Source organism: Plecotus auritus, assembly GCF_963455305.1.
Source record: "Plecotus auritus genome assembly, chromosome: 1".
In the NCBI taxonomy this organism is placed as follows: domain Eukaryota; kingdom Metazoa; phylum Chordata; class Mammalia; order Chiroptera; family Vespertilionidae; genus Plecotus; species Plecotus auritus.
Genome location: NC_137770.1, coordinates 50,108,451 through 50,135,010, shown reverse-complemented (window position 1 = coordinate 50,135,010; position 26,560 = coordinate 50,108,451). Strand labels below are relative to the sequence as shown.

Below are 26,560 nucleotides of genomic sequence, written 5' to 3'. Positions count from 1 at the left end.
TTAAGGAAAGTTTTTCTGGCACTAGCTGGCTTGGCTCGGTGGATAGAGCATTGGCCTGGGGACTGAAGGGTCGTGGGTTTGATTCCAGTCAAGGGCATATGCCTGGGTTTGGGCTCAATCCCCAGTTGAGGGTGTGCAGGAGGCAGCTGATCAATGATTCTCTCTCATCATTGATGTTTCTATCTCTCTCTTCCTCTCCCTTCCTCCCTGAAATCAATAAAAATATATTTTTTTAAAAAAGAAAAGTTTTTCTGTGTGTGTGTTTTTTTTTAACCTAGAGTTGGCTGTAGGTGATTCCAATAGGCCCTGGAATGCCTCAAGATCTTCCTACGATGGAAACTAGGGACCAAATTTCTTTCTTTTTTTAAAATTTAATAAATCTTTATTGTTCAGATTATTACAATTGTTCCTCTTTTTCCCCCCATAGCTTCCCTCCATCCAGTTCCCACCCCACCCTCTGCCCTTACCTCCCCGCTACTGTCCTCATCCATAGGTATATGATTTTTGTCCAGTCTCTTCCTGCACCCCCCACAACTCTTTCCCCCCGAGTATTGTCAGTCCACTCCCTTTCTATGCCTCTGATTCTATTATATTCACCAGTTTATTCTGTTCATCAGTTTTTTTATTCACTTGATTTTTAGGTTCACTTGTTGATAGATATGTATTTGTTGTTCATAATTTTTATCTTTACCTTTTTCTTCTTCTTCCTCTTCTTCAAGAATACTTTTCAGCATTTCATATAATAATGGTTTGGTGGTAATGAACTCTAGCTTTTTCTGAACTTTTAGCTTTTTCTTATCTGTGAAGCTCTTTATCTGCCCTTCAATTCTGAATGATAGCTTTGCTGGGTAGAGTAACCTTGTTTGTAGGTTCTTGCTATTCATCACTTTGAATATTTCTTGCCACTCCCGTCTGGCCTGCATAGTTTCTGTTGAGAAATCAGCTGACAGTCGTATGGGTGCTCCCTTGTAGGTAACTAACTGTTTTTCTCTTGCTGCTTTTAATATTCTTTGTCTTTTGCTCTTGGCATTTTAATTATGATATGTCTTGGAGTGGTCCTCTTTGGATTCCTTTTGTTTGGGGTTTTTTGCGCTTCCTGGACTTGTAAGTATATTTCTTTCACCAGGTGGGGGAAGTTTTCTGTCATTATTTCTTCAAATAGGTTTTCAGTATCTTGCTCTCTCTCTTTTTCTGACACCCCCATAATTCTGATGTTGGTACGCTTGAAGTTGTCCCAGAGGCTCCTTACACTATTTTCATATTTTTGGATTCTTTTTTCTTTTTGCTTTTCCAGTTGAGTGTTTTTTGTTTCTTTGTATTTCAAATCTTTGACTTGATTCTTGTGATCCTCTAGTCTGCTGTTGGATCTCTGTATACAATTTTTTTTTTTCAGTCAGTGTATGCTTAATTTCTAGTTGGTCCTTTTTCATATCCTTGAGGGTCTCGCTAAATTTATCAGCCTTTTCTAGAAAATTCTTGAAAAACCTTATAACTGTGGTTTTGAACTCTATATCCAGTCATTTGCTTTCCTCCATTTCTTTCATTTGTGACCTGTTTCTTTGTCTCTGCATTTTGGCTGCTTCCCTGAGTTGATAGAGTGGCTTTGTGTGCTAGGTGTCCTATAGGGTCCAGTGGCTCAGCCTCCCCAGTTACCTGAGGTGGATGCTCTTGGTGCACCCCTTTGTAGGCTGTGTGCACTGTCTCGTTGTAGTTAAGCCTTGATTGTTGTTGGTATCACTGGGAGGAACTGACCTCCAGGCCAATTGGCTGTGAAGATCAGTGGTGTCTATGCTGGGAGAACTTCTGTGCTGGAGACACCCTTATGAGATAAGACTTGCAAAAGCCTCTGTGCTCAGCTTGGATGGGGCAGAGTCTCAGGGCACCCTGTGTCTCAGTGTCCCACGGTAATTGCTGCAAGCACCTCTGAGAGAAAGCCGCCCTCGAGTTCGCCCGCGGCCAGACAGTCCAGTTTCTCCCCGAATGAGTCTGGGTCCCCAGAGTCTCACCCGGAACTGGAGTTCAGTGCATTTGGGAGCTTTTGTCTCCCTCCCGCTTGAGAAAGCCAGCCGCGTACTCAGTTGTCCGCCCTCTCTGCGTGTGCGCCTCCGTACCTCTGCCTTCCGCAGTTCCTCTGAGTCTCAGTGTGCTTTTCTCTTTCCTGACAGTCCAGTTTCACCCTGTATGAGTCTGGGTCCCCAGAGTCTCACCCAGAACTAGAGTTCAGCGCAGTCGGGACCTTTTGTCTCCCTCCCACTTGAGAAAGCCAGCTGCGCACTCAGTTGCCAGTCCTCTCCGCGCACGTCTCAGTACCTCTGCCTCCTGCAGCTCCTCTGAGTCTCAGTGTGCTTTTCTCTTTCCTTCTAGTTGTAGAATTTCCACTCAGCCAGCTTTCCTGTGGTTCTGGATGGTGTCCGTTCTGTCTTTTAGTTGTAGTTTTGAAATTGTTGTGTGAGGCAGCAGTTTAGGTGTTTACCTACGCCGCCATCTTGGTTTCTCCAGGACCGAATTTCTTAAGAACTATGTACTGGGTATCTCTTCTACTTTAATCTCCCTTAGATTAGAAGGCCTCCTGACCCAAGGCCCTCTTTTTTTTTTTTTTAATATATTTTATTAATTTTTTTACAGAGAGGAAGGGAGAGGGATAGAGAGATAGAAACATCGATGAGAGAGAAACATCGATCAGCTGCCTCCTGCACACTCCCCACTGGGGATGTGCCCGCAACCAAGGTACATGCCCTTGACCGGAATCGAACCCGGGACCCTTCAGTCCGCAGGCCGACGCTCTATCCACTGAGCCAAACCGGTTTCGGCCCAAGGCCCTCTTGAGTTTCCGGTTCATCACCATTGACCGGAAGACTACATTTGTTCTAATCAAGACTTGGAAGGGAAGCAAGTTGGAACCCTCCTGGGAAGGACCCTACCTTGTCTTGCTTAGACTGCTATTAGACTGCAGAGCGAGGTTGGACCCATCACACACGGATTAAGGGTGGACACACCTCAACTTGAACAGCCATACCAGGACATATCCCCTTGAAATTGACACTAAAAACTGTGAGCTGTCTTAATAACCATCACGTACTGAGTTCTATTGGCTTTAGGGATCTGGCAAATTGCAGGGACTTACAATGTGGGCTGGAGAAATGTGTACTATCCAGATCATGCTTACCCAGTTAAGTTATTGATTATAGATAACTTGAATGACTTGGATATTTCAGCCTTTAGGTAAAAAGATTGACTAGGACTAGATTTAGGAATAAATGTCACAGGACAAGATCCCCTAGGCCACTGCCACCACCATGCAAATAGAAGTAGGATATAAGGGAACCAACGCCTGGGTGGAATGGCTTAAGTATTCTTTATGCACCCTAAATAAAAGCAACTGTTATGCTTGTGCAGCAGGAAGGCTAGAGGCCCAAGTGGTCCTATTTCCATTCAGATGTACCTCAGATAGTAGCGGGCCGGAATGTGTGCTTGCCTTGTACCAGAAGGAAACCGCCTGGGGAAATGCTTCTTATAGACTCTTTCCCTATTGTTCCCATCCAACAGTGGAAAAGATCAAGGACCCCCAAAACGATCTGGCCCCCGACCTCCGACATAAACTATACCTCCTGCCTCTCAGCGGCGGGCCGTTCAATACTCAGAGTTTATGAGAAATTTATCCAGATGTGTAAATGGCCAAATATCCTCAGAAGCCAATCCTGCTGCACTGTTGATACCCTGTGCTGATGTCTGATGGTGTTATGGGGGACCATTACTTGCGGCCTTGCCCAGTAAATGGAGTGGGACTTGTGCTCTGATACAATTGGCTATCCCTTTCACATTGGCATATCGTAAACCTTTTTCAACGGACAGAGAGACTAGGAAGAGGAGAGAGAGTCCAGGGGGCTCCTTTGATTCCCATATGTACACAGATTCCAGGAGGAGTGCCAAAGGAGTTTAAGGCTAGAAATCAGATTTCCGCAGGATTTGAATCTGTCCTGTGCTGGTGGCCCGCTGTAAACAAGAATGTGGTTGGATTAATTATATTTTCTACTAGAGGCCTGGTGCATGAATTCGTGCACGGGTGGGATCCCTCAGCCTGGCCAGCAATCGGGGCCAATTAGGACCGGCCGGCTTGGGGGAGGGACCATGGGAGGTTGGCTGACTGCAGGTTAGCTGTGGGAGTGCACTGACCACTAGGGGGCAGCTCCTGCATTAAGCATCTGCCCCCTGGTGGTCAGTGCGCGTCATAGCGACCAGTTGTTCCACCGTTCGGTCAATTTGCATATTAGCCTTTTATTATCTGCATATATAAAAGCCTAATATGCAAAGTGTCCCCTTGGGAGTCTGACTGGGAGTTTGATCGCTCACTATGACGTGCGCTGACCACCAGGGGGCAGTGAAGAATGAAGGAAGGCCCTGGCTGGCAGTGGGCAGCCAGGAAAGAGAGGCCCCGGACAGCAGCCAACAACCACTAGGGACCCTACGCATGCATGAATTTCGTGCACTGGGCCTCTAGTATAGGATAACCAGCAAAGGCTTGTTAACTATACTTGAGACGCAGTTAAAGGGATAGCTGAATAGCTAGATGCCACCAGCAGTATGACCTGGGAGAACAGATTGTCCTTGAATATGATTCTGGCAGAAAAAGAAGGAAGATGTGTAATGTTGGGGCCAGCGTTGTACGTTCATCCCTGATAACACAGCACACGGACGTCACTAAGCCCTAAGGCATTGGCAGCTTTAGCTGATGAGTGAGCTGGAACCTGGGATTGAGCCCCTTTCTCTGATCCACTAAAGCAATGGTTTGAAAGTGGAAGGGAGCGATGGTATCCACATTCACCCCTTTGATTAGGAGCTACAGTGATGGGATGTTACATCATCTCATGTATTATCCAAAGGTTAATTGAAACCACATTGACCAAACAGCAAAATAGTCTTCTAGACACTGTAGAGCATGAAAGTCAATGGATGTCAGCCGAGTTTGAAGAAAAGAGTTTAAAAAAGGAAAAGAGGGGGAATTGTGAGGATAAACAAGTCATCTTTTCTGTCAAAGAACAGTTTAGACAGCTGCCATTTTGAACTGCGTGACTTGGCAGTGGCCATGTTAGCCACATGACTTGCAGCTCTTCTAGGGGCCGCCATCTTGAAATGGCAAAGGCCACCCCCTCCCTTTGAATTAGCTAATCACGAAAGACTGTGTGCCTGAGCTCCAATCAAGAGTGAGGGACAGGTCACATGCGTCAGGATTAAAAAGCCGAGCAGACCTGACTCCGTGTGGGTGTGCTCCCAGACCCTGTGCTGCGCACCCTCCTGCAGGAGGAAAGATATTTGCCTTGCTGCCTGGCTCCCGAGTATGCTTTGTGTTCTACCAGGACCCCTGAATTTGGGGGCTCGCCTTACTTCTTACACTCTCCTCCAAGGGCTCTTGGGGGCTCTGGGGGAGAGCAGGTATGAGTGTTCAGTAGACTGCAAGGTGACGGTTGGCCCAGCGCTCTCATTACCCTGATAGCATCTCCTGTAACGCAGTCCCACTTGGCACTTATCACTTGCCGCCTGATACCGTCACACTGTGAAGCTTCTTTCATGGCTGCGTCTTATCTCCCTCACCCAGACTATGAGTGCAGAGGGCCCCTGTGGCTCTCATCCGGGTACTTTATTCACTGTGCCCAGCAGGAAGCCAGGCACACAAAGGCGGGGATCACTGGGTGGACCAAGAGGCAGCTTTGTGATTAACCAGAGTAGCAGTGGAGGCCTGGTTCCAACCTGACTCGCTGGCTGTGTGGCACCGCTCCAGCTCCCATACTCACTTGCAACACTGTTGTGAGGAATGACATAAGGAAGGGGGAGAAGCTAGCCCAGGGCCCACATTAAGTAAGGTCTCAATAACGATTTTATGAGTGGCAAATTCAACGTGCCTTGTAAAGGAAACATGCTACACTGATTGATTATTAAGTTTGTCCAGGTCCCCTGCCCACACCCGGCCCTGGGGGAGGAGTTCCTGCCACACCAAAGGCTGTGACTATGAAGTGGTCACCCTTAGAGCTCCGTGACTTGTGGACACATGAGATGCCACGCCCCTCCCCCCCCTTTCAGTTCCCTCCCTCTACTTACCCTGTCGGACCCAGGACACGAAAGGGGTGGGGTCAGCAAAGGCCACACATTCCATCACCACACTCTGTCCAGACACCACGGTGGTGTTCTCTGGAGCTGCCACAATGACCACGTCCTGCCCCCCGCTAGACGTCAGGGACCCTGGAGAGAGGGCAGACCAGCAGGCAGTCTTACCATTAGGCCCATTAGGTGTCTTCACATGTGTACGTCCCTTGGGGCCCCTGGCGAGGCAGGTAGGGCAGGGAGCAGCCAGGGTTCCATCTGACAGATGGGGAAAGCAGCCATGTAGTTCACCAGAACTGGGACTGGGACCTTTTTTTCTTGGAGCCATGAGAGAAATAACCTGGTTTCCAACACACCGCCCCATTCTTCCCTGCCACACTGAACCCAACCTCCAGGACTGTCAGGGTCATGAGTAGACTTGGAGTCAACAGTCATAGTTCCTAGTTCCAACACTTATTATCATCATAATCCTGCTGGGTGACCTTAGACAAGTCCCTTCTCCAAAGGGTCTCCCGTCCCCATGTGCGAAAGGTATGGGGTGGGCTCGAGTTTCTGCTGGCTTGGCAGCTCCCTGAGCACTGATTCCTGCCAAGTTCTCAGTGTGACTTTGTCCCCTGGGTCAGCATGTGAATACCTGCTTTGTCCAGCAGATGGAGGCAGAGACCCCGGGCACTGGAGGGAGAGCAAACCAGATTCAGAGCAGCTCAGGAACTAAGCCCCCAGAAAGTAGGGTGGAGGGACTGGGGGATGGGAGGAGATGTGCCGAAGGGCAGGAGTCAGGGGAGATGCCCATGGCAAAGGGAGGCAAATGAGAGACCTTGGGGGAGGCCTGAAGTAAGATCAGAGGGGCACCTGTTAGGTGCCAGGCACTTTCCACTCAGCTCAGCTATATTCTCACAACCTCCCAGGGCTGGACATTCGATAACCAACCCATGGTCACACAGATGGTGAGTAAAGATGCCAGGATTCAAATCAGGTCTTTCTGACCCCAAAGCCTGTGACCTTCCTATTGCATCACCCTGGAACATGAGCTTTTCCAAGAAATGGAAAATACAGAAACACCAGATGTGGGGAGCTGGATTTGCAGGTCATAGCAAGTAGCGAGGGGTAAACCCCCCAGTTCCTTGAGCCACCAGAGGGACAGGGACCAGGGCTTCAGGGCACTGACACCCTTCCTCAGATGCCTTACCTCCCCACCCCTACCCCCAGCCCTAGATGCTCCAACCAGCCCAAGGGAACACAGGGTCTCCACAGGAAGGGAACCCTACATTGGGAATCCAGCCCAGGTGTCTCCCTGACTTGCTGGGTGGCACTGCTTCTCTGGGCTTCATCACCTCTCCTGTCTGATGAGAGTGATACCCCATCACCTCTTTGAAGGCAGGGCTTGGACCTCTGAGGCCTCTCCAAGCTGACTCCAGAAACACCCTGGTTTCCCCCAACAGTGAGCCCCCTTACCTCTGCGGGCCACACTGAGCAGGGCCTCCTGGCTGAAGCGCTGGTGGGCTGAGTTGGTGGCCACGCAGCGGTAGGAGCCTGCATCACTCTCCTGAACGTCCAGGATCTGGAGAACCCCGTTGGGAAGAGTGATGAGCCTTGGGAAGGGAAGAAGGCACCGGTGAGGTGGGCAGGAGCTCTACAGGGAGAGTAGCATGCCCAAAGTGGGCCTCCTCACTCCAACCTGCAAATCTACAGTGTCTCATTTTCCAGCCTCACTCATCATTTTAAAAATGCAAATTAGAACTAGAAGGTACCATCTTCACCAGATATGCAAAGGTCAAAAGGTTAAATACACCCTACTTGGATGAAGGAATGGGGGGAAGGCACTCCTGCCTTGTCAGTGGCCATGCCAATCCATACACCCTCTTTCAAGGGCAAGCTGGTGATATCTTCAACTCAAACCTGAACGTGCCTTTTGACCCAGCAGCACCACTTTGAGGACTCTATCCCACAGATATTCTTAAACATGTACACAAAAATGTACGTTTAACAATATTCACTCCAGCGTTGTCTTTAATAGCAAAAGACTGGAAATAATCCAGAGTCCATCTGTAGGGTGGGGACTGCCTAAATCGGTTTGGGTACATTCATACAATGGAATGCTAGGCAGCTGCTACAAAGGAGGCAGCTCCATGTGTGCCGATACAGGAAGATTTCCACAATGTGTGTGGTGCAGAACAGTGTGTGTGTGTGGGGGGGGGGAATATGTGCACATATATGCTGGCACTGAGTGTCCCTGGTGATGGTGGTTGTCTCTGAAGAGGGGGCCCTAGGATCCTGGGAGCTGAAAGTGGGCCAGGACTTACTTTTATTATACAACCTTCTATACCTCCTTCCTTCCCTGGTGAAGTCTCTTTTATTCACACTCTCTCACCTGACCCTCAAAACAAGCCCAAGAAATAGAGGGGATCACAACCTTCATTTTATTGGCGACAAAACTAAGGCTTCGAGAGCAGAGCCTCACAACTGGAGCAGAGTTAAAATTTGAATCCAGGTCTTCTGGTACCAAATCCCATGTTCTTCCCGCATGCCTGTCTCAGCAGCCCTTAGGTGGCTGAGAATGCCAATGGAAGGGACGTGGTCCTCAGGAAGCCCCAGTCAACATGTAGACTAGTGTTACTGAGGAGGAGCAGGCTGGCTGAGGGTAGTATTCTCTGCCCTCTGAGTTACAGGGTTGGAACATGGCTCAGGCTAGGAAGGCCCAGAGAGACCTTGCTTGACAGACAAAGCAGGGAAATGTGTCCATGGTGGGCTCTGGCCCAAATAGGGAATAAGTGGGTCCTCTTGAATCCTCCAACTGTGATGCTTGCAGGGTCAGCTCGAGGCTGAGAGTTCAAATTTCTCAAGAGAGCAAACAGTGCTGGCCCCTGGAGATAGGCTGGGCCAAGGTCAAAGAGGAAATGGGCAGCTGTGCATTTGGCGAAGATCCCTTAGCTTGTGGGGAAACGGGGTATAAGAAAATCTAAACACAGGAGATGAGAACTAACTCAAGGGTGTTGGGAGAGAATTCTGGCCCAAAGACGTAGAGAAAAAAACAGAAATCTGCATCCTCCCTCCCTCACCCCAAAGGCCAACCCACCTATGCCCCAGCATCTTCCCTCAGCTCCAACAGCTGCCCACATCTGTGCTGGGCTAGTGGGGAAGAAGGGACAAGGAGGCAAAGTGTGGATGGCAGTAAAATGTTGGGCCAGGACCCAGCCTGCAGCTGCAGGAAATTTCTTGGGAAAGGCCAAGTGGAGAAGGACAAGCAGGACTTATATGGGAAACAAAGCTCCGATCCCCATCCAGGCTTCTTCTGCCTAATGTACTCGGCCTCCTAGACCCTTCGTGCTTCCCACGCTTCTTAACCCCAAGGTTCCCTGGCCTTTCCAGAAAAACTGTGCTCCAGGTACCCAAGAGCTAATACCTCATTTGACAAGTAACATGTCCTTAATTATGTGTTGAATGTATGAATGAATACCTTTCCTCAGGTGTGCTGTTGCAACGGCCAACAGAGCGAAATAGAACCACTGTTAGTGTTCATCTACAGCAGGGGTGGGGAACATTCGGCCCGAGAAATCATTTGGTCCGGCCCTGCCAAGGCATTAGGGGTGAGTTAATGAAATGTTTGACCAAATATAGCAGACTAATTTTTAAGTTGATAATTGTGTATGGCCCTCGAATGATGTTATAAATATCCAAATGGCCCTTGGCAGAAAAAAGGTTCCCCACCACTGATGTACAATCTTTCCTGTTTGGTTAAAATGTGGTTTTAGAAGCTCTGTCCTTGGAGAGAGGTCCAAGATCTATTGGTTAGTGGGGGAAAGAGTCACAAAACAGTGTTTATGAAGCAACTCTATTTTGGGAACATAAATAAATGACATGTTAGGATATACACAAAAAAGTCAAGGGTGGTAAAGCTCTCATCACTCAGGGAGGTTTTCTCTGGAAGTGGGATTACTGGGGACTTATTTGTTGTGCTTTTTAAAAAAAAATTATGGTGTATGTTTATTAGTTTGGAAATATAAAACTTTAAAATAAGTATGTGTCTTGTACACCTTGTTCTACAACTCCAGTCTCAGTGGCAGATTGGAGAGATTAGCTCCAACATTTTAGCAAGTAACATCACATATCTGCGCCTCAGCTTCTCATCTGAAAAATGGGTTAAATAATTTCTGTCTTGCCTCCTTCACAACCCTAACCCTTTTTAAAAAAATATACTTTATTGATTTTTTACAGAGAGGAGGGGAGAGGGATAGAGAGTTAGAAACATCGATGAGAGAGAAACATCGATCAGCTGCCTCCTGCACATTCCCACTGGGGATGTGCCCGCAACCAAGGTACATGCCCTTGACCAGAATCGCACCTGGGACCCTTCAGTCTGCAGGCCGATGCCTATCCACTGAGCCAAACCGGTTCAGGCAACCTTAACCCTTTTAATGTCTATGAACTCACATCAGATAATGGATATAAACATCTACCAATCACAAACTCTAAACACATCTTCACAATGGTGTAAATGGCACACATATTTAAAAAGACCGGAATACTCAAAAATGGTAATAGCTGTCTGTGTTCAGCTGGTAGATGATTTCCCCCCCCTTAAAGTTAGCATAGTTTATCATTTAAAAATTAATTCAAATTTCAAATAAAACAAAATAGCTACTTATAGAATGAAAAGCAACCTCTATCCAAAAGGGAGGAATTCTCTTTCCAAGCCTGAGACTGAGCCTGCAGCCCCACTCCCCAGAAAGGCCACCTGGGCCCAGGGATTCAGGAACGCAGAAGAAATGACACAGCTGCTCTGAGTTTCCTGAGGCCAAAGAGCCTCACCCTAAGCCCTACAGAGATGCCCCTGGGGCAAAGGACACTAGCTGAGGGTCACACCATGTTGACAGACTCGATGGACACTGGGAGATGGCCGGGGCGGAAGACTGGATGAAGGAGCCCATGGAATTTGAGTCCATCAGCACCATGTTTTAAAGTGTGAGTGAATGGCAATAACAAAATGACTTCAAATGGATCCAGACACACATTTTTTTATTCCAGTGCTTATGTATTTATTTTTATGGCCACCTTCTATTTATGGTAAGTATTGCTGGTTTTCCATTTTACTGCAGTGAGATAATGTTTCTTTTTAGTATGTGTTAAGTTACAAAAGAGAGAGTTGATTCTAAGAAATGTATTAAGTAAGTGATTGTATAAATAGTTTAGGGACAGCCAACATTATAAAGGAGGTTTATGAATGCCTGGATTTTGGAAAACATTACTCTCATTGATGACTGGTTCCCATGGAAGAAAAATTATCCCCTATCATTAGAAATTAGCTTAAGTGCCAGGGAATTGCCTTAGGGTCTAGTCTTCACCATCAGCTTCAAAAATATGCACATATACCCTGGCTGAGTGCATTTATTAACTGCACATGTGCACACCCTACACCAAGGCATATGGTCTCCTTCAAACCACTGGGCTGAGTTTATGAATAGCATATTTGTACATGTACTATATCTGGGCATGTATAAAAATACATACCTTGGGCATAATCGAGTTGCTGTTTTAGACATTTCTTTATTCCCCCCACACAATGTGCTAGGACATGTGAGCCTGGCTTATTTATAGACGAGGATCACTTTTCAGAGGACTTGGGGGCAAACACTCCCAGAGCTCAGGAACTGGCAGCTCCAGGCTCCTGGGAGAGGCCTGTGGCTTCATGGAATGGTGCCTGAACTAGATGCTGGGAGGTGAGGTCTGAATCCCACTGCTTGCTCAGAAACTTTGGGGAAAGAACTTCTCTGCTCTGAGCCACAGCTGGACCCCCCGATCTCTAAGCCCACCTGCAGGGGAACTTCCTCAGACACTGCAGCTGCCCCACCGCAACCCTCAAATCACGAGAGGCTTGGGTACCATCCATGCCATGCTCTGGCATCCAACACTCTGGATACTAGCTGTGTGACCTGGGCCAAGGTATTCCTGTCTCTGATCTTCAGTTCCTTCATTTAACAATTTGGATAATAATATCTGCCATAGCCATATGCACAGACCTAGAAGGATGTTTATTATGTGTTAAGAAAAAAAAAAGTAAAAGTTGAAATATAACCCCATATTTGTTTTGGGAAAAACACACACACACACACAAAGATGACTGAGCCCGGCCAGCATGGCCAGTGGTTGAGTGTCGACCTATGGGCCAGGAGGTCATGGTTCAATTCCCTGTCAGGGCACATGCCTGGGTTGTGGGCTCGGTTCCCAGTGTGGGGCATGCAGGAGGCTGCTGATCAATGATCTCTCTAATCATTGGTGTTTCTCTCTCTCTCCCTCTCCCTTCCTCTCTGAAATAATATAAATAAATAAATGACCGAACAAAAAAACCAATATGTACAATTTCTAAAGAGAATATGTATAAAGATGCAGGGGGAAAGTCCAGAGGATAAACATCAAAACTAAAAGTGGCTTTCTATGGGTGACAGGATGATGAGTAATCTTTGTTCTTTTTTATTTATATGAATTTGAAAATGCATTTTCTAGGAATATACACTAAAAGAGGATAACATGAAAAATAAGAAATACCTACCTCGAAGGGTGAAGGGTTAAGTGAGAAAACATAGCTCTCATTAAGTGGTTTTTGTTCTCTCCCATTCTCTGTGGGGGGGGGGGGGGGGGGTTGGGGAAGGTGCCTGCCAGGAGTAGGCTCTCACTTGGTTCTATCCCACCAACTCCCAGCAAGCACCACCAGATAGCAGTGAGCAGCCCCACATTTGGAAGGCATAGAACTTAAAATGTCAGTATTCCTGTGGCCCACTTCCTAGAATGCTCATTCGTGGAATGTTGCAAGAGGGGCTCTGGGTAGATGAGTCTAGGAAGTGTCTGGTTAAACAAGCTAAACAGTTTTTCTATACAGGACTTCTCAGTGCCTTGTCAATTCCAAGAGAGAGATTTATAGGCAATTTCCTGACCTTAACTATAGAATAGTTCCCCCCGCCCCCCACCTAAAAAAAAAGTCTCTTTTGGGACTAATGTTCTACAAAGAACACACTTTGGGAAACCATGATCTAATCCAATCCTTTCATTCCCTCCCCCCCACCCCCTTAAGTGAGAAGTGACTTGCTGAGGACCAGTGGAGCTAACCAATCACCAAAGTCAACATGGGGGCTTATATCTTGACTTCTCTCCCTTCTTTCTCCTTCACAACTGTTACAGAGATGTGTCCTGTGGTTTTTCTACCTAGAAGTTTCACCTCTACCTAGACATGGGCAAAAGTAGGAAGATCTGGGACAACTAACACACTCAAGAGAGGTTAGTCCCAGGGCAGGGAGATCTGAAAACCAGTGTTTCTGAGCCGAGGGAACCCCACCTCCACCAGGAGAGAGTGAGGTGGAAACTACGGCTAGACGGCTAGAGGTAGCCAGAGGCTGGAAAGGCCTGTGGAGCCACATTTCCGTCGATGTAAGAATCCATGGGATGACAACCGAGTCATGAGATCAGCTCAGATGTGAATGAGCCTCATGCTTTCTGGTCACGCTGCAGGTACACCTGGGCCTACCCAGGAGGCCTCAAGAGGGTTTAGCCTCTGCTTCTTTTCCACCTTAGAAACGCTTCCCTGGCATGGCTCCATGTGCCCATTGGCTTCATGGGGAGAGAGGAGGCTGAAACAGGAAGGACCTCCACAACCCACTTATCAGATGCTACTGGATGACCCGAGAGAGGAAGAAAGGTAGAAACCCCAGAAGAACCTTGCAAAGAGAAGACCTTTCCAGCAGGCTTGGGGCCTGGAACAAATAAACATTCTGCCAAAGATTCATGGTGTGGCTTTGGATAAACCACAGCTCCTCCCTGGTCCTGAGGTTCTTAGTAAAGCAAGTGGTTGGACTAGAGATGCTCTGAAGGACTCTATCACTACTCCCCACCCAAGCTCCATAGCTTAGGGGGTGGTTTTCCTCCCAGGGAGCAAAAACTTCCTGCCCGACTTCTCCGTGGACCAGAAATGAGCTGAGAGTCAGGCAGTGTTTGGCTCCTAAGTCAGTTTCGGCAAATGGAGGCTTCCTGCCTCTAAGAATCCCTGAGCCCTCCCTGGCCTGCCCACTGGGCCCCAGTCTCCACTCCCCTACAGGGCACTCACCGAGGCTCCGTAGGCACTGTCACCTGGTCCTTCTCCCAAGTAATGATGGGTGCTGGCAGCCCTTCAATGTGGCACTCAAATCGAGCTGTCCCGTTCTCCTCCACTGTCTGAGACTCGGGGTGCAGAGAGAAGCCTGCGAGTGCTGAGGATGGGACAGTGACACACAGGAAGGGACAGGAGAGGGACAGGGAAGACAGGCCACCGCGTGCACAGACAGTGAAACACACACGAGAAACACAGGTGACAGAATACAAGCAGAGTAAATTCAGACCAACAGAGACACAGTTGGAGATGGTAAGAGTGGTCATTACTGGTCAGATGCTGTGAGTTCCAAAGTCCCCAGGCTTAACATCAGAATCATGGTCAGCCTACAGTAAGACGCTTTTTCTGCCCTGAAAATTATTTCATGGTGATCTGTACCTCCTGAGAGCCCCAAAGGGTGGACTGGACAGTGGGGCTTGACTCCACATACTCCACCTACTGTGAGGTGGGGAGCTCTCTGGAGAGCCACCTTTGTGCCTCCCATACTCTTATAAGCCCCTCTGGCAGGCTTCCTGGAAGATAGCACAATTTTAGACTCTCAAACTCCATGGGAAGGAAAAGGAGCAAGAACAGGAGTGGAGAAATGGGACTAATGAACAGTGAAGCCGACAATACCAGGGAGGCAGGGGAAGGGGCCTGAGGTGAAAAGAGAGGCCTTTGTGCAGGTAACAATCAGGATCCCACTTCCCACACCCCGGGCCTCCCGGGTCCTAGCTCAGTCCCCAGATACGGGCACTTACTGGCGAGCTTGACCACTGCAGCCTGGCTGGCCACTACTCCGAGTGGGCCATGGGCCAGGCAGGAATAGCTGCCCTCGATGACATCGGAGGCTCCAGGGGCTGCCTCAGCACTGCCATTGGGTGCTAGTGGTTGGGACAGCCACAGGGAGCCATTGGGCAGCAGGCGCAGGTGGCTGTGCTCCAGCAGGGCACCTCCGTCTTTGCTCCACGTGACGCTGGTGGGGGGTCCGGCAGCGACAGTCCCCAGACTACAGTCCAGCACCGCCACCTGCTCTGGGCCCAGGACCACTTGTACTGGCCCCGGTCCACAGCTCAGCTCCACGGTTGTCTCCTGGGGCAACGGCAGCTCCCCTGCGTAGAGGAGGGGACACCAGGGCCATCAGTATGTGTCCTCCCACCTCCCCCAGGTCCCAGCTCCGGAGTCACCCAACCACGCAGGGCCTGGAGCTAATTGTGGAGAAAGAGGTCTCATTGGAAGACTTGAGTCTGGATCCTGGCTCTGTCCCTTACTAACTGTGATTTTGGGCAAACTGCTGCACTTCTCCGTGCCCACCTTCCCCAGCTGCTCAATGTCCTCACCCACTAAAATACACAGTTCTTAACATCGTTATTCATAATAGGCAATAAGGTAACTACCAAATGCCCATCACCTGATGAATGATAAATACATTACTCAGCCGCCAAAAGGAATGAAGGACTGATATGTGCTTCGACGTGAATGAACCTTGAAAACTTTATGCTAAGAAGCCAGTCACAAAATGCGGCATACTGCACGATCTCATTATTATGAAATGTCCAGAATAGGCAAATCATAGAGACAGAAAGTAGATTAATGGTTGCCAGGGATGGGGGAGAGGAAAGAATGAGGAGTGACGGTTAAGGGATATACAGTGTTTCTTTTTGAAGTGATGAAAATTTCTAGAATTAGATAGTGGTGATGGTTGCACAAACTTGTGAATATACTAAACACCACTGATGTGTACACTTTCAGGGGTGAGTTTTATGGTATGTGAATTGTATCTCAATGAAAAACAAGACAGCCCAGCCGGTGTGTCTCAGTGGTTGAGCATCGACCTATGAACCAGGAGGTCGCGGTTTCATTCCTGGCCAGGGCACATGGCCAGGTTGCGAGCTTGATCCCCAGTGTGGGGTGTGCAGGAGGCGGCTGATCAATGATTCTCTCTCATCTTAATGTTTCTATTTCTCTCTCCCTCTCCCTTTCTCTCTGAAATATATATATATATATTAAAACCCACAAAAAAGACACAGTGATGGCTTCCTGATAAGGCTGCTGTGAGCACTGGATGAGATGATGTGTGGGAAGGAGTACAGCACAGTGGCACAGAACGGGGGCCCAGTGATGTCACTCCCTCCCCTGAAACCTTGCAGATCGTCTTGACCACTACAGCCCTACCCACTTCTGCCCCAGTGGCTGGAGAAGCTAGGCACTCCTTCCTGCAGCTCCTTTCCCCAGGACCACGCAGCAAGCCAGAGCCAGAACCCAGCCTCCAGAGGCACCAGGAGAGCCTGCAGCTCCAGCACTGTCCTTGTCACAAAGGGAACAATGGCGGGAGGAAATGCCATCTCAAAACAAAAATACACGATGGCCAATCTATATTAACCAACATTTCAGCAGTGCCCAGGAGCCATCATTCACAGAGAAACTGGTTCTCCCAGTGTGTCTCCCAGAGGGTGACCTGCTGCCTCTCTGTCCCATAAAAGCTCAATGGCCCAACATCTTATCATTTGGCCTGACTCCTTCCTTCAGGGCAGGATGAGGTATCAGAGTGAACCAGGGACAATGGCCCATACTCATTACAAGGCAGGTCCGGCCTGACAGAGCCATGTGGGGCATACAGAAAGCATAATGGCTACGAAATCAGGGACCCTCAGTTCTAGACCCAGCTCTGTCATAGTCTAGTTGTGTGGCCTTGGGCCAGTCACTTCTCCTTCTCAACTTAGTTTACTCAAATGTAGGGGTGATGTCTGAAATTCTGTGATTTTAGGATTATTAATGAACTAGACATACCTATTGCTGAAGAAACATAGAGCATCCTCTGAACATATACACAAACTGTAGATACAACCTTTCACACCTGAACACATGCACCCCAGGCTCTGCCACACTCGTTGAAACCTGGACACATATACCTCCACTTAGATCCCCTGTCTGTCCCCGGGCTCCCTTCCCACTATCCTCAAAGAAGAACAAGACTGAGGGGAGAAGTGCAAGCTGGCTAAGATAGGGAGGCCGTGGCTCTGATGCTACCGTGTGAAGGACAGACAGGCATGGCCTGAACCAGTCTCTGCTTTCTTAATCTATCAGAAAGGCTCAGCCGGCACCTCCCACTACACAGCTAGGCTCAGCATTACCAGTGGGGGCAGGGAGGAGAAGGAGCCTTGCCCTCACCCAGTTTCCATTCTAATTGGGGAAACAAAATCGGCATTCACATCATTGCAGGCCATTTGTTGTGGTAGAAAGAGTATTTGACCTTGGCATAGAAGGTCAAGGTTCTAGTCTTGTTCTTCCACCTACCAGCTGTGTGACAAGCCACTTAACCTTTCTGGGCCTCGGTTTCCCCATCTGTAAGATGAAAAGCAGATCACCAGGCTTGGGAGGATTAAACCAGGTGATGTAAGTCAGGGCTCCAGCCTCATAAGCATCAATCAAGGAATGGGAGCTCATTCTTTAAAGGCACTGAAAGGAGCTGCACAAATGGTAATGGCTGTTCTCAACATCCAGTCCCTTCTATCTCTGAGACCCGAGATTCTAAGATTCAAACGCAGGCAAGTCTGGGCTCTCAGCCCAGCGGCCTCCAATTGCTGGGTTCCAGCCGCTAATCAGTCAGTTTGAGTTCAGGGGAGAAAAACCCCACTGACATGAAACCCTGAGCCTTCCAGCAGCCTCCCCGCCCCCCAAAGCACGTCCGGGGCTTGGAAAATCCCTGCTGCGCTTAACAAACAATGTGAACAGTTGGGGCCGGAGCAGCTGCTGGATATGTCAGCAGCCTGGGCTCTGGCGAGCAGGACAGCGGCCAGAGCGGCCGGGCGGCTGGCTGGGGAGCCCAGAGGAGGCTCCGGTTCCCTTCCTGAATATTCATGGATCAGCAGATGTCTGACTTCCCCACCTCTGAGGAGCCCAGCAGCACCCAACGAGGCAGAACAGGGAAGCCAACAGTGATGAACATGCAGAGAACCTAGGAGGGTACAGGGCTGTGCCCGGAACCCGAGCCCCCGTGGGAAGCCTGAGATTCCTCACTTTACAGAGGGGAAACTGAGGCCCAGAGGAGGGTCTCACCTCTCTTGGAGGCGGCTGCTCCTGGATAAAAGGTTTCTCTCTGCCTCCGTGCCCCACCCAACCTCTGTGGCCCAGACATGCATCCTTAGGCACTCAGCTCAGGCATTGGCCCTCCATGAAGCTGCCCCTGTCTTCCCCGGTGAAGTTTTTCCTGAGTCTCACATCACACAGCCACTTGGGAATCCATCCTTCCTCTTGCCTAGATGGACAGTGGGACTTAGTAGACCAGGACTTGACCTAGTCCTAAAGTTGGAGTCCTGGGTTCATTTGTTGTATGACCTTGGGTCCATTACTTTCCTCCTTTCAGCCTCTGTTTCCACAGTTTTAAAAATAAAGAATCTCCACATTTCTCATTTTCACCAAAATTTGCCCAGCAGCAGAGAGGAGCATCCTCAGAGGCTTGCTGACGGCCCGAAATGGTTTTATTTTAAACCTCTGGCACATTTTGCATTCTGCTCACTACAAACAATGTTTGTTTTAATATAAATGTGGTTTCCACACCATCAAATCTTTTCGTAAAAGTGATGCTCTGGGGAGTGGGCATCGTTTGTCCAGTGGCTTTGTGGCCAGCCCTTTCCTGCCTCCCCCCGCCCTCCCACCATGGCTGACCCCCAAAGCCCCTCCCACAAGCATTTCTCAGCTGCCCCTCTCAGGGCTGGGGCAGACACGGTGGACACTTGCTGCCTGCCAGCTTTCTGCCTCGAGGGGCCTCCCTCTCCCAGTCTCCTCTGTCTCCTTGGTGAGACCCTGCCAGAGACGCAGAGCTGCTATGGCAGAGCTGTTATGCTTGGGAGCCCCACGGCCATCTCTCAATCTCCTTTTTCTGACAAATTATTTTACCCATTTACAGGATAAATTAGATTTTATGAGGCCAATTAGAACGCAGACAGAAAGGAGATACGCTGCTGAGCCCCAGGGTCAGCTCAATGCTGTTTAGGGGGATTTGCAGGGGCCTGGCGTGAGCCAGGGTTCCATTTTTCAGTGAACTCGCAGGAAAGAGGAGGGTGGGGGGAGGGGAATGAAGCCAGATGCCTCCTTAATTAAGCCAAGAACTTGCCACAAACATCAATGCCTTGTCACTTCTGAACTTCAGGGCCCAACAGATTTACAACTTGTTTTTGATCTCAGGGCAATTCTCCATGACACCATCCCCTCTCTCCTTTCCCAGGAGACACAAGTCAGTTTTTTTCCAGAAACCTCCCTCCTTGCCCCCCACTTTGGCCCCCTCCCTAACCACACACTAAGCCCCTCCCACTAACAGCTGGAAGGAGAGCTTCAGATGGTTGCCTGGGACACCAGCAAAGCAGGAGCACCCCCTTCAGCTGACTTGACAGCAAAGCCACACTCAGCTGCCTACCTCCTGCTCCCTGAGACCTCTGTCCCCACCAGACCAGACCAGACCACTTCCAGGTCTCTGGAAGCATGTTGCTGTTCCCTCTCCCTACAATAGCTGGGCCATCCGGAGACTGATTTAGATGCCTCTCCTTTTTCTTCCCTAGAAGACCCTGGGCACCTTGATCATTGTTATCATTCTAACTTTTTTATTTGCTTTTCTCCCCAGCTAGGCCACAAGCTCAAGATGATGTCCTCGTCAGCTTTCTAAATCCCTAGTACCTAAAACAGTGCCTGGCACATTGTAGGTGCTCAAAAAATATTCTTTGAACACATGAGTGCACACACGGAACATGCTCAAGAACATACACACAGAGCCCCTCATGCTTTTCTGAGCCTCCATTTCCTTATCTGTAAAAATTATAGGCATTTCCCTCAGGACTGGAGATTAAATGAAAAATATATGTGGAAACTGCCTTGCATACTATGTGGCACCTCATAGACACCTCACAAAATACTTAAAAAGCAGAGAGACAGAACAGCAAATTCACACTGACAGAGACTCTACTTAAACATTACCAGGACCAGGGAGCTCACTACCTCACCTGTTTTGCTGTATGCCTTGTATGATTAATACTATTTTTCTCCTGTGTTCACCTTTTTCTACCTGTATGCTCCACTCACTTGCCAGAGCTCTGTCCTCCAAACTCCACAACAAAGTCATGAGCCCCTTATCGAATTATCTAGAAGTCTTGTCTCTACACCAGCTTGCATCTGAGAGCTTATTGAACCTGTTTCCTGACCCCAATGACCTCAAAGACCCTCAAATTCAAAGGATGCTTCAGCCTCAGCAGCAAGACAGTACTAGCTGGCAGCCCAGCTAGCCCAGAAGATGAGGATTCCATTTCTCTGCATGTCAGGCCTAGAACATCCTCTCTCTGGTTTTCCTTCCCCTGCAGCTCCAATCACTCCCCTCTGACCATGCTGGGGCCTCCCCCACCGAACTGCTCTTACTCCTCTCTCTCCCACCCCAGGGAGCTGGGAGCCCCCAGGCAGGCCTGGCAATGACATCTGTTCTGCATCTGGAATTCTGTGTCAAGTCTGGTTGCTGTACCTCAGAAACAGTGGAGGCTGAATAAAAGGCAGTGGGAAGAGGGGACTGGGGGAGAAGGGTGGATTCCAGAGCCCAGACACACCAACTGAGGGGGGCCAAGCCCAAAGTTAATAACTTCTTATGTGAAGGGGAGGGGAGTGCGGAGAGTATGTGTGTACCCAATCCCAGGGCAGTTTGGCTGTTCCAAGAGCCAGGAGACTGGTTCCAGCCCCAGCTCAGTCCCTATTCATGTAACTTTGGGAAGTCACTCAGTTTTCTCATCTGTAAAATGGGTTCATGTGAAAATTATTTCTAAGTTCCCTTCAGTGCTGACATTTGATGATGCTCTAATTTCGAGATCACTTAACTTGAAAGAGGTACCTTGAGGAGAAAAAAAGGGAAATGCTAATTTATACATTATGTGTGATTAATTGGGCCATGAAAGTACATACACTGAGGGTTTATATAACTTCTGGATATGATTCACTATTGAGCCCTGGCTGGGTGGCTCAGATGGTTGGAGCATCATTCCATATACCAAAAGGTTGTGCGTTTCATTCCTGGTCAGGGCACATATAGGAGTCAGTCAATGTTCTCTCTCTCTCTCTCTCTCTCTCTCTCTCTCTCTCTCAGTCAGCAAAAACATATCCTCAGGTGAGGATAATAAAACAAGATTCACTATTAAGAGAAACCACGTTTCACCTAGCTTCTAAACTCCAAGATGGGGTCAGAGAAGGCCACCCCAATACTATAACTGACTGAGGCTGGCCTCTGAGCCTCCAGACTGAGAAAGGGATGGGAGGGGGGCAGTTTCGGTGTGAGAAGAAAGCAGTTTTCATGTTCTTAGAGGCCTTCTATTACTGACTGCCGGCTCTCTGACTAGGTGAAAGCGAGAGCCCCACTTCTTATATATGATGAAAACAGCGCACAAAACATTCCAGCACCAACCCCAGGCCAACAAAAAAGTCTCCCCAGTTCCCAGTCTCTGATTCAAGAGAAGTGTTAGAGGAGGGGCAGGCACTATCCTGACCCAGCCCTTAATTCTGCTGAAGTGTCTTTTTACTTCCCTCTCCCGCACCTTCTACGAACTCAATTTATTTTCCAGTCATACTGATTCTTCTTTCTAAATATCTCTAGAATCCAGCTACTCTGGCCACCCCAGCTGCCACTCTAGTGGCCACCATCCTCTTTGGATTACTGGGACAGCCTCCCAAGAAGCTAGAGCTTCCTGCCGCGGCCCTGCCCAGTCGATTCTCCACACTGGCTGGAGTGAGCTGATGCAAAGCTGATCTGAAAACCCACCACAGGCTCCTGGGGCCTCAGAAACCTTGGAGGGGCTTACAAGGCCCTTCATAAGCTGGTTCCAGGCCCCCTCCCCCTTCTCCCTTGACACTCCATGGCCCATCCCATCCTTCCCAACCTGCTCCACTCTCACCCCTGGTGCTCTAAACTCCAGCCAGATTTACCTTCGAAGATTCAATGGTCCAAACTAAGTCACCTCCGAGCGTTTGCACATGCTGTTCTCTCTGGAAAACTTCCTCCATCACCACTCTCCTTCTATAGGGCTAACTCAGGCACTGCATTGAGCTCCATTACTCATTGCTTCCTGAAGGAAACCTTTCCCGAGTACCTGTCAGTCTCTTCCCACCAGACTGGAAGCTTTGCACCAGGGACCAAGCCTGCCACCTTATTTACTATATTCTAGGCACTGGGCACATGCTAGCCAAATAATAATAATAATAAGTACTCAGTAAATATTTGTTGAATGAATGAATGAGTAACCTTGGTCCAGATCACTGTGGCTCTACAGAACTCTACAGGCGTGTCCCAAGGGGGCGGAGCTTTGTACAGCAAAGGTTTGGGGCCTGAAGGCTGGTAGAGTAGTTGCTTTAGCCCCACACACTGCTGTCGAGGGAGCCCCAGATCTGTCCCTGCCACTGCCTTGTGCACTCCGGAGCAGACAGAGGCCAGGTCTTCCAGGCAAACCGAGCCCCTTGCCAGAGGCCCCACCAGGATTCATAATGCTCCAGTGCACTTCCCAGCCCTGGCCCCGCTTTGTCGGGTGACACTGAGCCCTTGTTGTCTGGAGCTCTTGGAAAAGCCAGAGACAGGGAGCACAACCTTTCCTTATCTCCTGGGTTCCAGGGGATGTGCTCTGCCCTCTTCACCTGACAACCCCGAGCTCCCCATTTCCCTGGAGGCCTCCAGCCAGGTGGGCAGTCAGCCTAGAAAGGGGCGTGTCTTTGTAGGGAGAGAAGGGGTCCCAGCAGATCCCGCAGTTTGGGTGTCCAGGAGATGGGCCTGGGGTTGAACAGGGTAAGGCTCCTACCCCCTCCGCCATCCCTGCTCCCTCCCACGTGGCTTGGCTGAGTCTCTCTGGAAAGCCGCAGCAGCTGGAGAGAAATCCCCCTCCCCACCCCCCATCCCGCCTCCAAGTCCCTCCCCGACTTGCCTCGGACACATCCTCAGCTCTCCCCTCCAAAGGGAAGGCAAGAACTGGGCGAACAAAGCAGGCAGCCCCTCCCCCTCCCCAGCCCTACTACCTACCTACCTTCCCCTTGGGCTGCCCCCCAAACTCACACAGGACAGAAAGCGAAAGGGCTAGGGGAGCAAGAAGGAACCCTAGGCATAGCGACTCGGGACTCCGTCACCCGTCCTCAGCCCTTTCTCCAGCGTGGACAACTCTGACTCCTACCCCCACCCTGCACTGAGGTGGGAGGCGGGAGGAGGCCTTGCTGACCTCGGCCACGCTTCTCTGATCTGCCCCTGGGGGTTGGGGCCGGAGTGACACGCGTCCCATCCCGAGAGTGAGTATTGGATGCGTCCACAAAAGCAACTGGTTTCCTGCCCTCTCCCTCAGCCCACTCCAGGCCCCGGGTTTGGGGGAGCAACACTACCCCTACACATACACCAGCTCCAGGGACCACACCCTCTGGGCAAAGTTGAGTGTTCTTACCACCACTTACCCACTTACCCTACTCAATCAGAAATCTCCTCTGTCCCCCACCGCCGGCAAGGACACTCCCAAAAGCCAAGGCCAAATATTAGCTCAGCCTCATAAACACAATTACACACGGTCTCGACACCAATGGAGGTGCAGACACCCACACCCACAGCTCTCCCACACACTCTCAACCCGGAGACACGCGCGGGCAAGGTGAAGCCCGCCCCGCTCAAGTCACCAACACCTCACCCACAGCCCGCGATGCCACTCCGAGGCCGTGGCACGCACTGCGGACACGTACTCCCGCAGAGCCCCCTACCCACCCTCGGCCAACGCACGCGCGCGCGCACACGCACACACACACACACACACACACACACACACACAAACGCGCGCGCACTCACTCACTCACTCACTCAGGACTCCGAAAACCAAGGACACACACCCCCTGCGGACTAGTAAGAGCCGCAAACGCCCCAGGTCGCTGCTCGCAGACCCCCAAGCGCAGGCATCATCGGGACCTGGACGCGCAGCCCGTGCCTCGCGGACCTCGCAACTCGCTCGGGACCCAGGACGCACGCCAGCCCCACAGCCCCGCGCAGCCCCGCACAGACTCGGGCTGGGCGCACCGACACCGCAGCTGCTCCGGCCTCCGCGGCGCCCGCCCTTACCGCGCACGGCCAGCAGGCAGAAGGTCAGCGCCAGGAGCCCGCCGCCGCGGCCCGCGTCCCCCCGCGCCATGGGGCCGGCCCGGGCCGCCGCCGCCTCCGCCGCCCCTCGCCTCGGCTGCCGCCGCCGGGGGAGGGCGCGCCGGGCGTCAGTGGCCTGGGGAGGCGCGGCGCCGCGGGCGGGGGCGCGGCCTCGGGGGCCCGGGCCCGAGCGGGGGCCGGCGCGGGGGACGGGGCTGCGGCCGCCTCGCCCGCCCCTCCATCGCCATCTTGGGCGAGCAGCCGAGGGGGGCGGGGGTGGTGTCTAGCGAGCGCGGCCGCCCAGGCCCGCCAGAGACCCGCGCCCGGGCACCGCGATCCTGCACCGCGCTGTTGGGCCGCTTGTTTCTCGGTCTGTCTCTTAGTCTGTCTCTGGGTCCACGGGTCTCTCTGCCTTGGCGTCTCCGTTTCTTTAACCTGTCACTGCCTCGGGGTCTCCCCCATCTCGGTTCCAGGCTCAATGGAGGCAGATTCAAGGACTCGGTCTCTATCCTGATGGCCCCATCTTCCCTTCGAAGCCCAGTCGATCCCAGCCCAGGTCCTGTCCTGAACCCTGGTTAGCCTCTCCACTGGCTGCACCGACAGATCCACTGAGGACAAGACAGTTCCCTCCTCACCCCATTTCCATTTCCAGTCCAAGCTGAGGGCTTCTCCTGCTGCTGCAATAACCAACCCAGGCAGGGCATTTTCTCAACCCCGAGCCCTGTCACATTCAGAAGTCTCTGCCAACCGGAAAGGGACAAGGAAGGTTTGATTGCTTTCATTTTACACATAGGGAAACTGAGGCTGGAGGAGGTGAAGACTGGCCTAAGGACATGAGGTCAGGGAGCAGCAGATGCAGGACCAGAGGGTCATTTCCCACTCATTCTTCAACTGTGCCTTCTCTGTCCTACCAGACTGGCTGCCTCAGTATCCCACAAATATTTCTTGTTCTAAAGCCAGGGATTCAATCTTCAGGCTAGGTGGGGAGAGGAGTACAGATTAAACGACCTATTTAAGATCCCTTCCAAACCAAGATGCTGTGGTTCTTTACTGTATCCCCTATGTTTCCAGTGTTCCTATGACTTAGAGCCATTTTGTCTCTGTACCCAGTAGGTACCTTACCCATCTGTTGCTAGGTAACCCTTAATAATGACCAATACTTTGCAGATCTAATGGGATCTGGCATTTATTCCTTCATTGCCAGCCCATCAGCAGCATTTGACTTAGCCAACCACTCCCACTTGCTTCTCTTAGTGATGTTATCTGGTCATCAGGTCTTTAAGTGACACCTTTATACTGAAGATGCCTAAATTTATTTTATTTTTTTAAAATATATTTTATTGATTTTTTTACAGAGAGGAAGGGAGAGTGATAGAGAGGTAGAAACATCGATGAGAGAGAAACAACGATCAGCTGCCTCCTGCACACCCCCTACTGAGGATGTGCCCGCAACCAAGGTACATGCCCCTGACCGGAATGGAACCTGGGACCCTTCAGTTCACAGGCCGACGCTCTATCCACTGAGCCACACCGGCCAGGGCTGAAGATGCCTAAATTTAGACCTCCAGGCTGGACCATGACCCTTGAACCCCATACTTATCCAGCTACCTGCTCAGCATTTTCATAGGCTGTCTAATAGGCCTCTCAAATTTAACATGTCCAAAATTGAGCTCCGATCTTCCTTAGTAACCCTCTCAGTTTCCGCCCACGCAGTTCCCAGCAGCTCCATTCTTCCAGTTGCTCAGGTCCAAAACATTGGAGTTATCCTTGACCCTTCATTTTCATATCCTTCCCGCTCTACCTTCCCACTACCACCTTGATCCAAGCACCTCTTAGCTGGATTGTGGCAGTAGCCTCCTCACAGGTCTCCTTGTTTCTGTCCTTATCTCCCTTCAGTCTTTTCTCAAAACAGAATAAAAAGAGATTCTGGCCTTAGTCGGTGTTGCTTGGTGGTTCGAGGATTGCTGGTTCAATTCCCGGTCAAGGTCATGTACCTGGGTCGCAGGTTCATTCCCTGCCCCCAGTCGGGGTGCATGAGGGAGGCAACCAGTTGATGTGTCTCACCTCTCTCTCTCTCTCCTCCCCCCGCCCCCGACACCCTCCAACCCTCCCTACCTTCCACTCTTTCTGAAAAGCAATGGAAAAAATACCCTCAGGTGAGGATTAACAACAACAAAAAAGTGATTCTGTTAAAATGTGAATGAGATTGTGTCATTTCTCTGCTCAACACTTAC

At 50.3% G+C, this 26,560-nt stretch overlaps 1 protein-coding gene across 3 annotated transcripts in view; it reads right to left on the bottom strand.

The window, feature by feature from the left end:
• IGDCC4 (immunoglobulin superfamily DCC subclass member 4) overlaps positions 1 to 24,418 on the bottom strand; it is a 46,089-nt gene extending 21,671 nt beyond the window's left edge. For all 3 annotated transcript variants that reach the window (XM_080644812.1, XM_080644813.1, XM_080644814.1), the window contains exons 1-5: positions 24,309 to 24,418; positions 14,971 to 15,321; positions 14,189 to 14,330; positions 7,552 to 7,688; positions 6,094 to 6,234 (exon numbers count right to left, since the gene is read on the bottom strand). In XM_080644812.1, coding sequence (XP_080500938.1) covers positions 6,094 to 6,234; positions 7,552 to 7,688; positions 14,189 to 14,330; positions 14,971 to 15,321; positions 24,309 to 24,378 — 841 coding nt within the window. In that variant the 5' untranslated portion in view covers positions 24,379 to 24,418. The remainder of the gene's footprint in view (positions 1 to 6,093; positions 6,235 to 7,551; positions 7,689 to 14,188; positions 14,331 to 14,970; positions 15,322 to 24,308) is intronic.
• Positions 24,419 to 26,560: the final 2,142 nt, after the last annotated feature.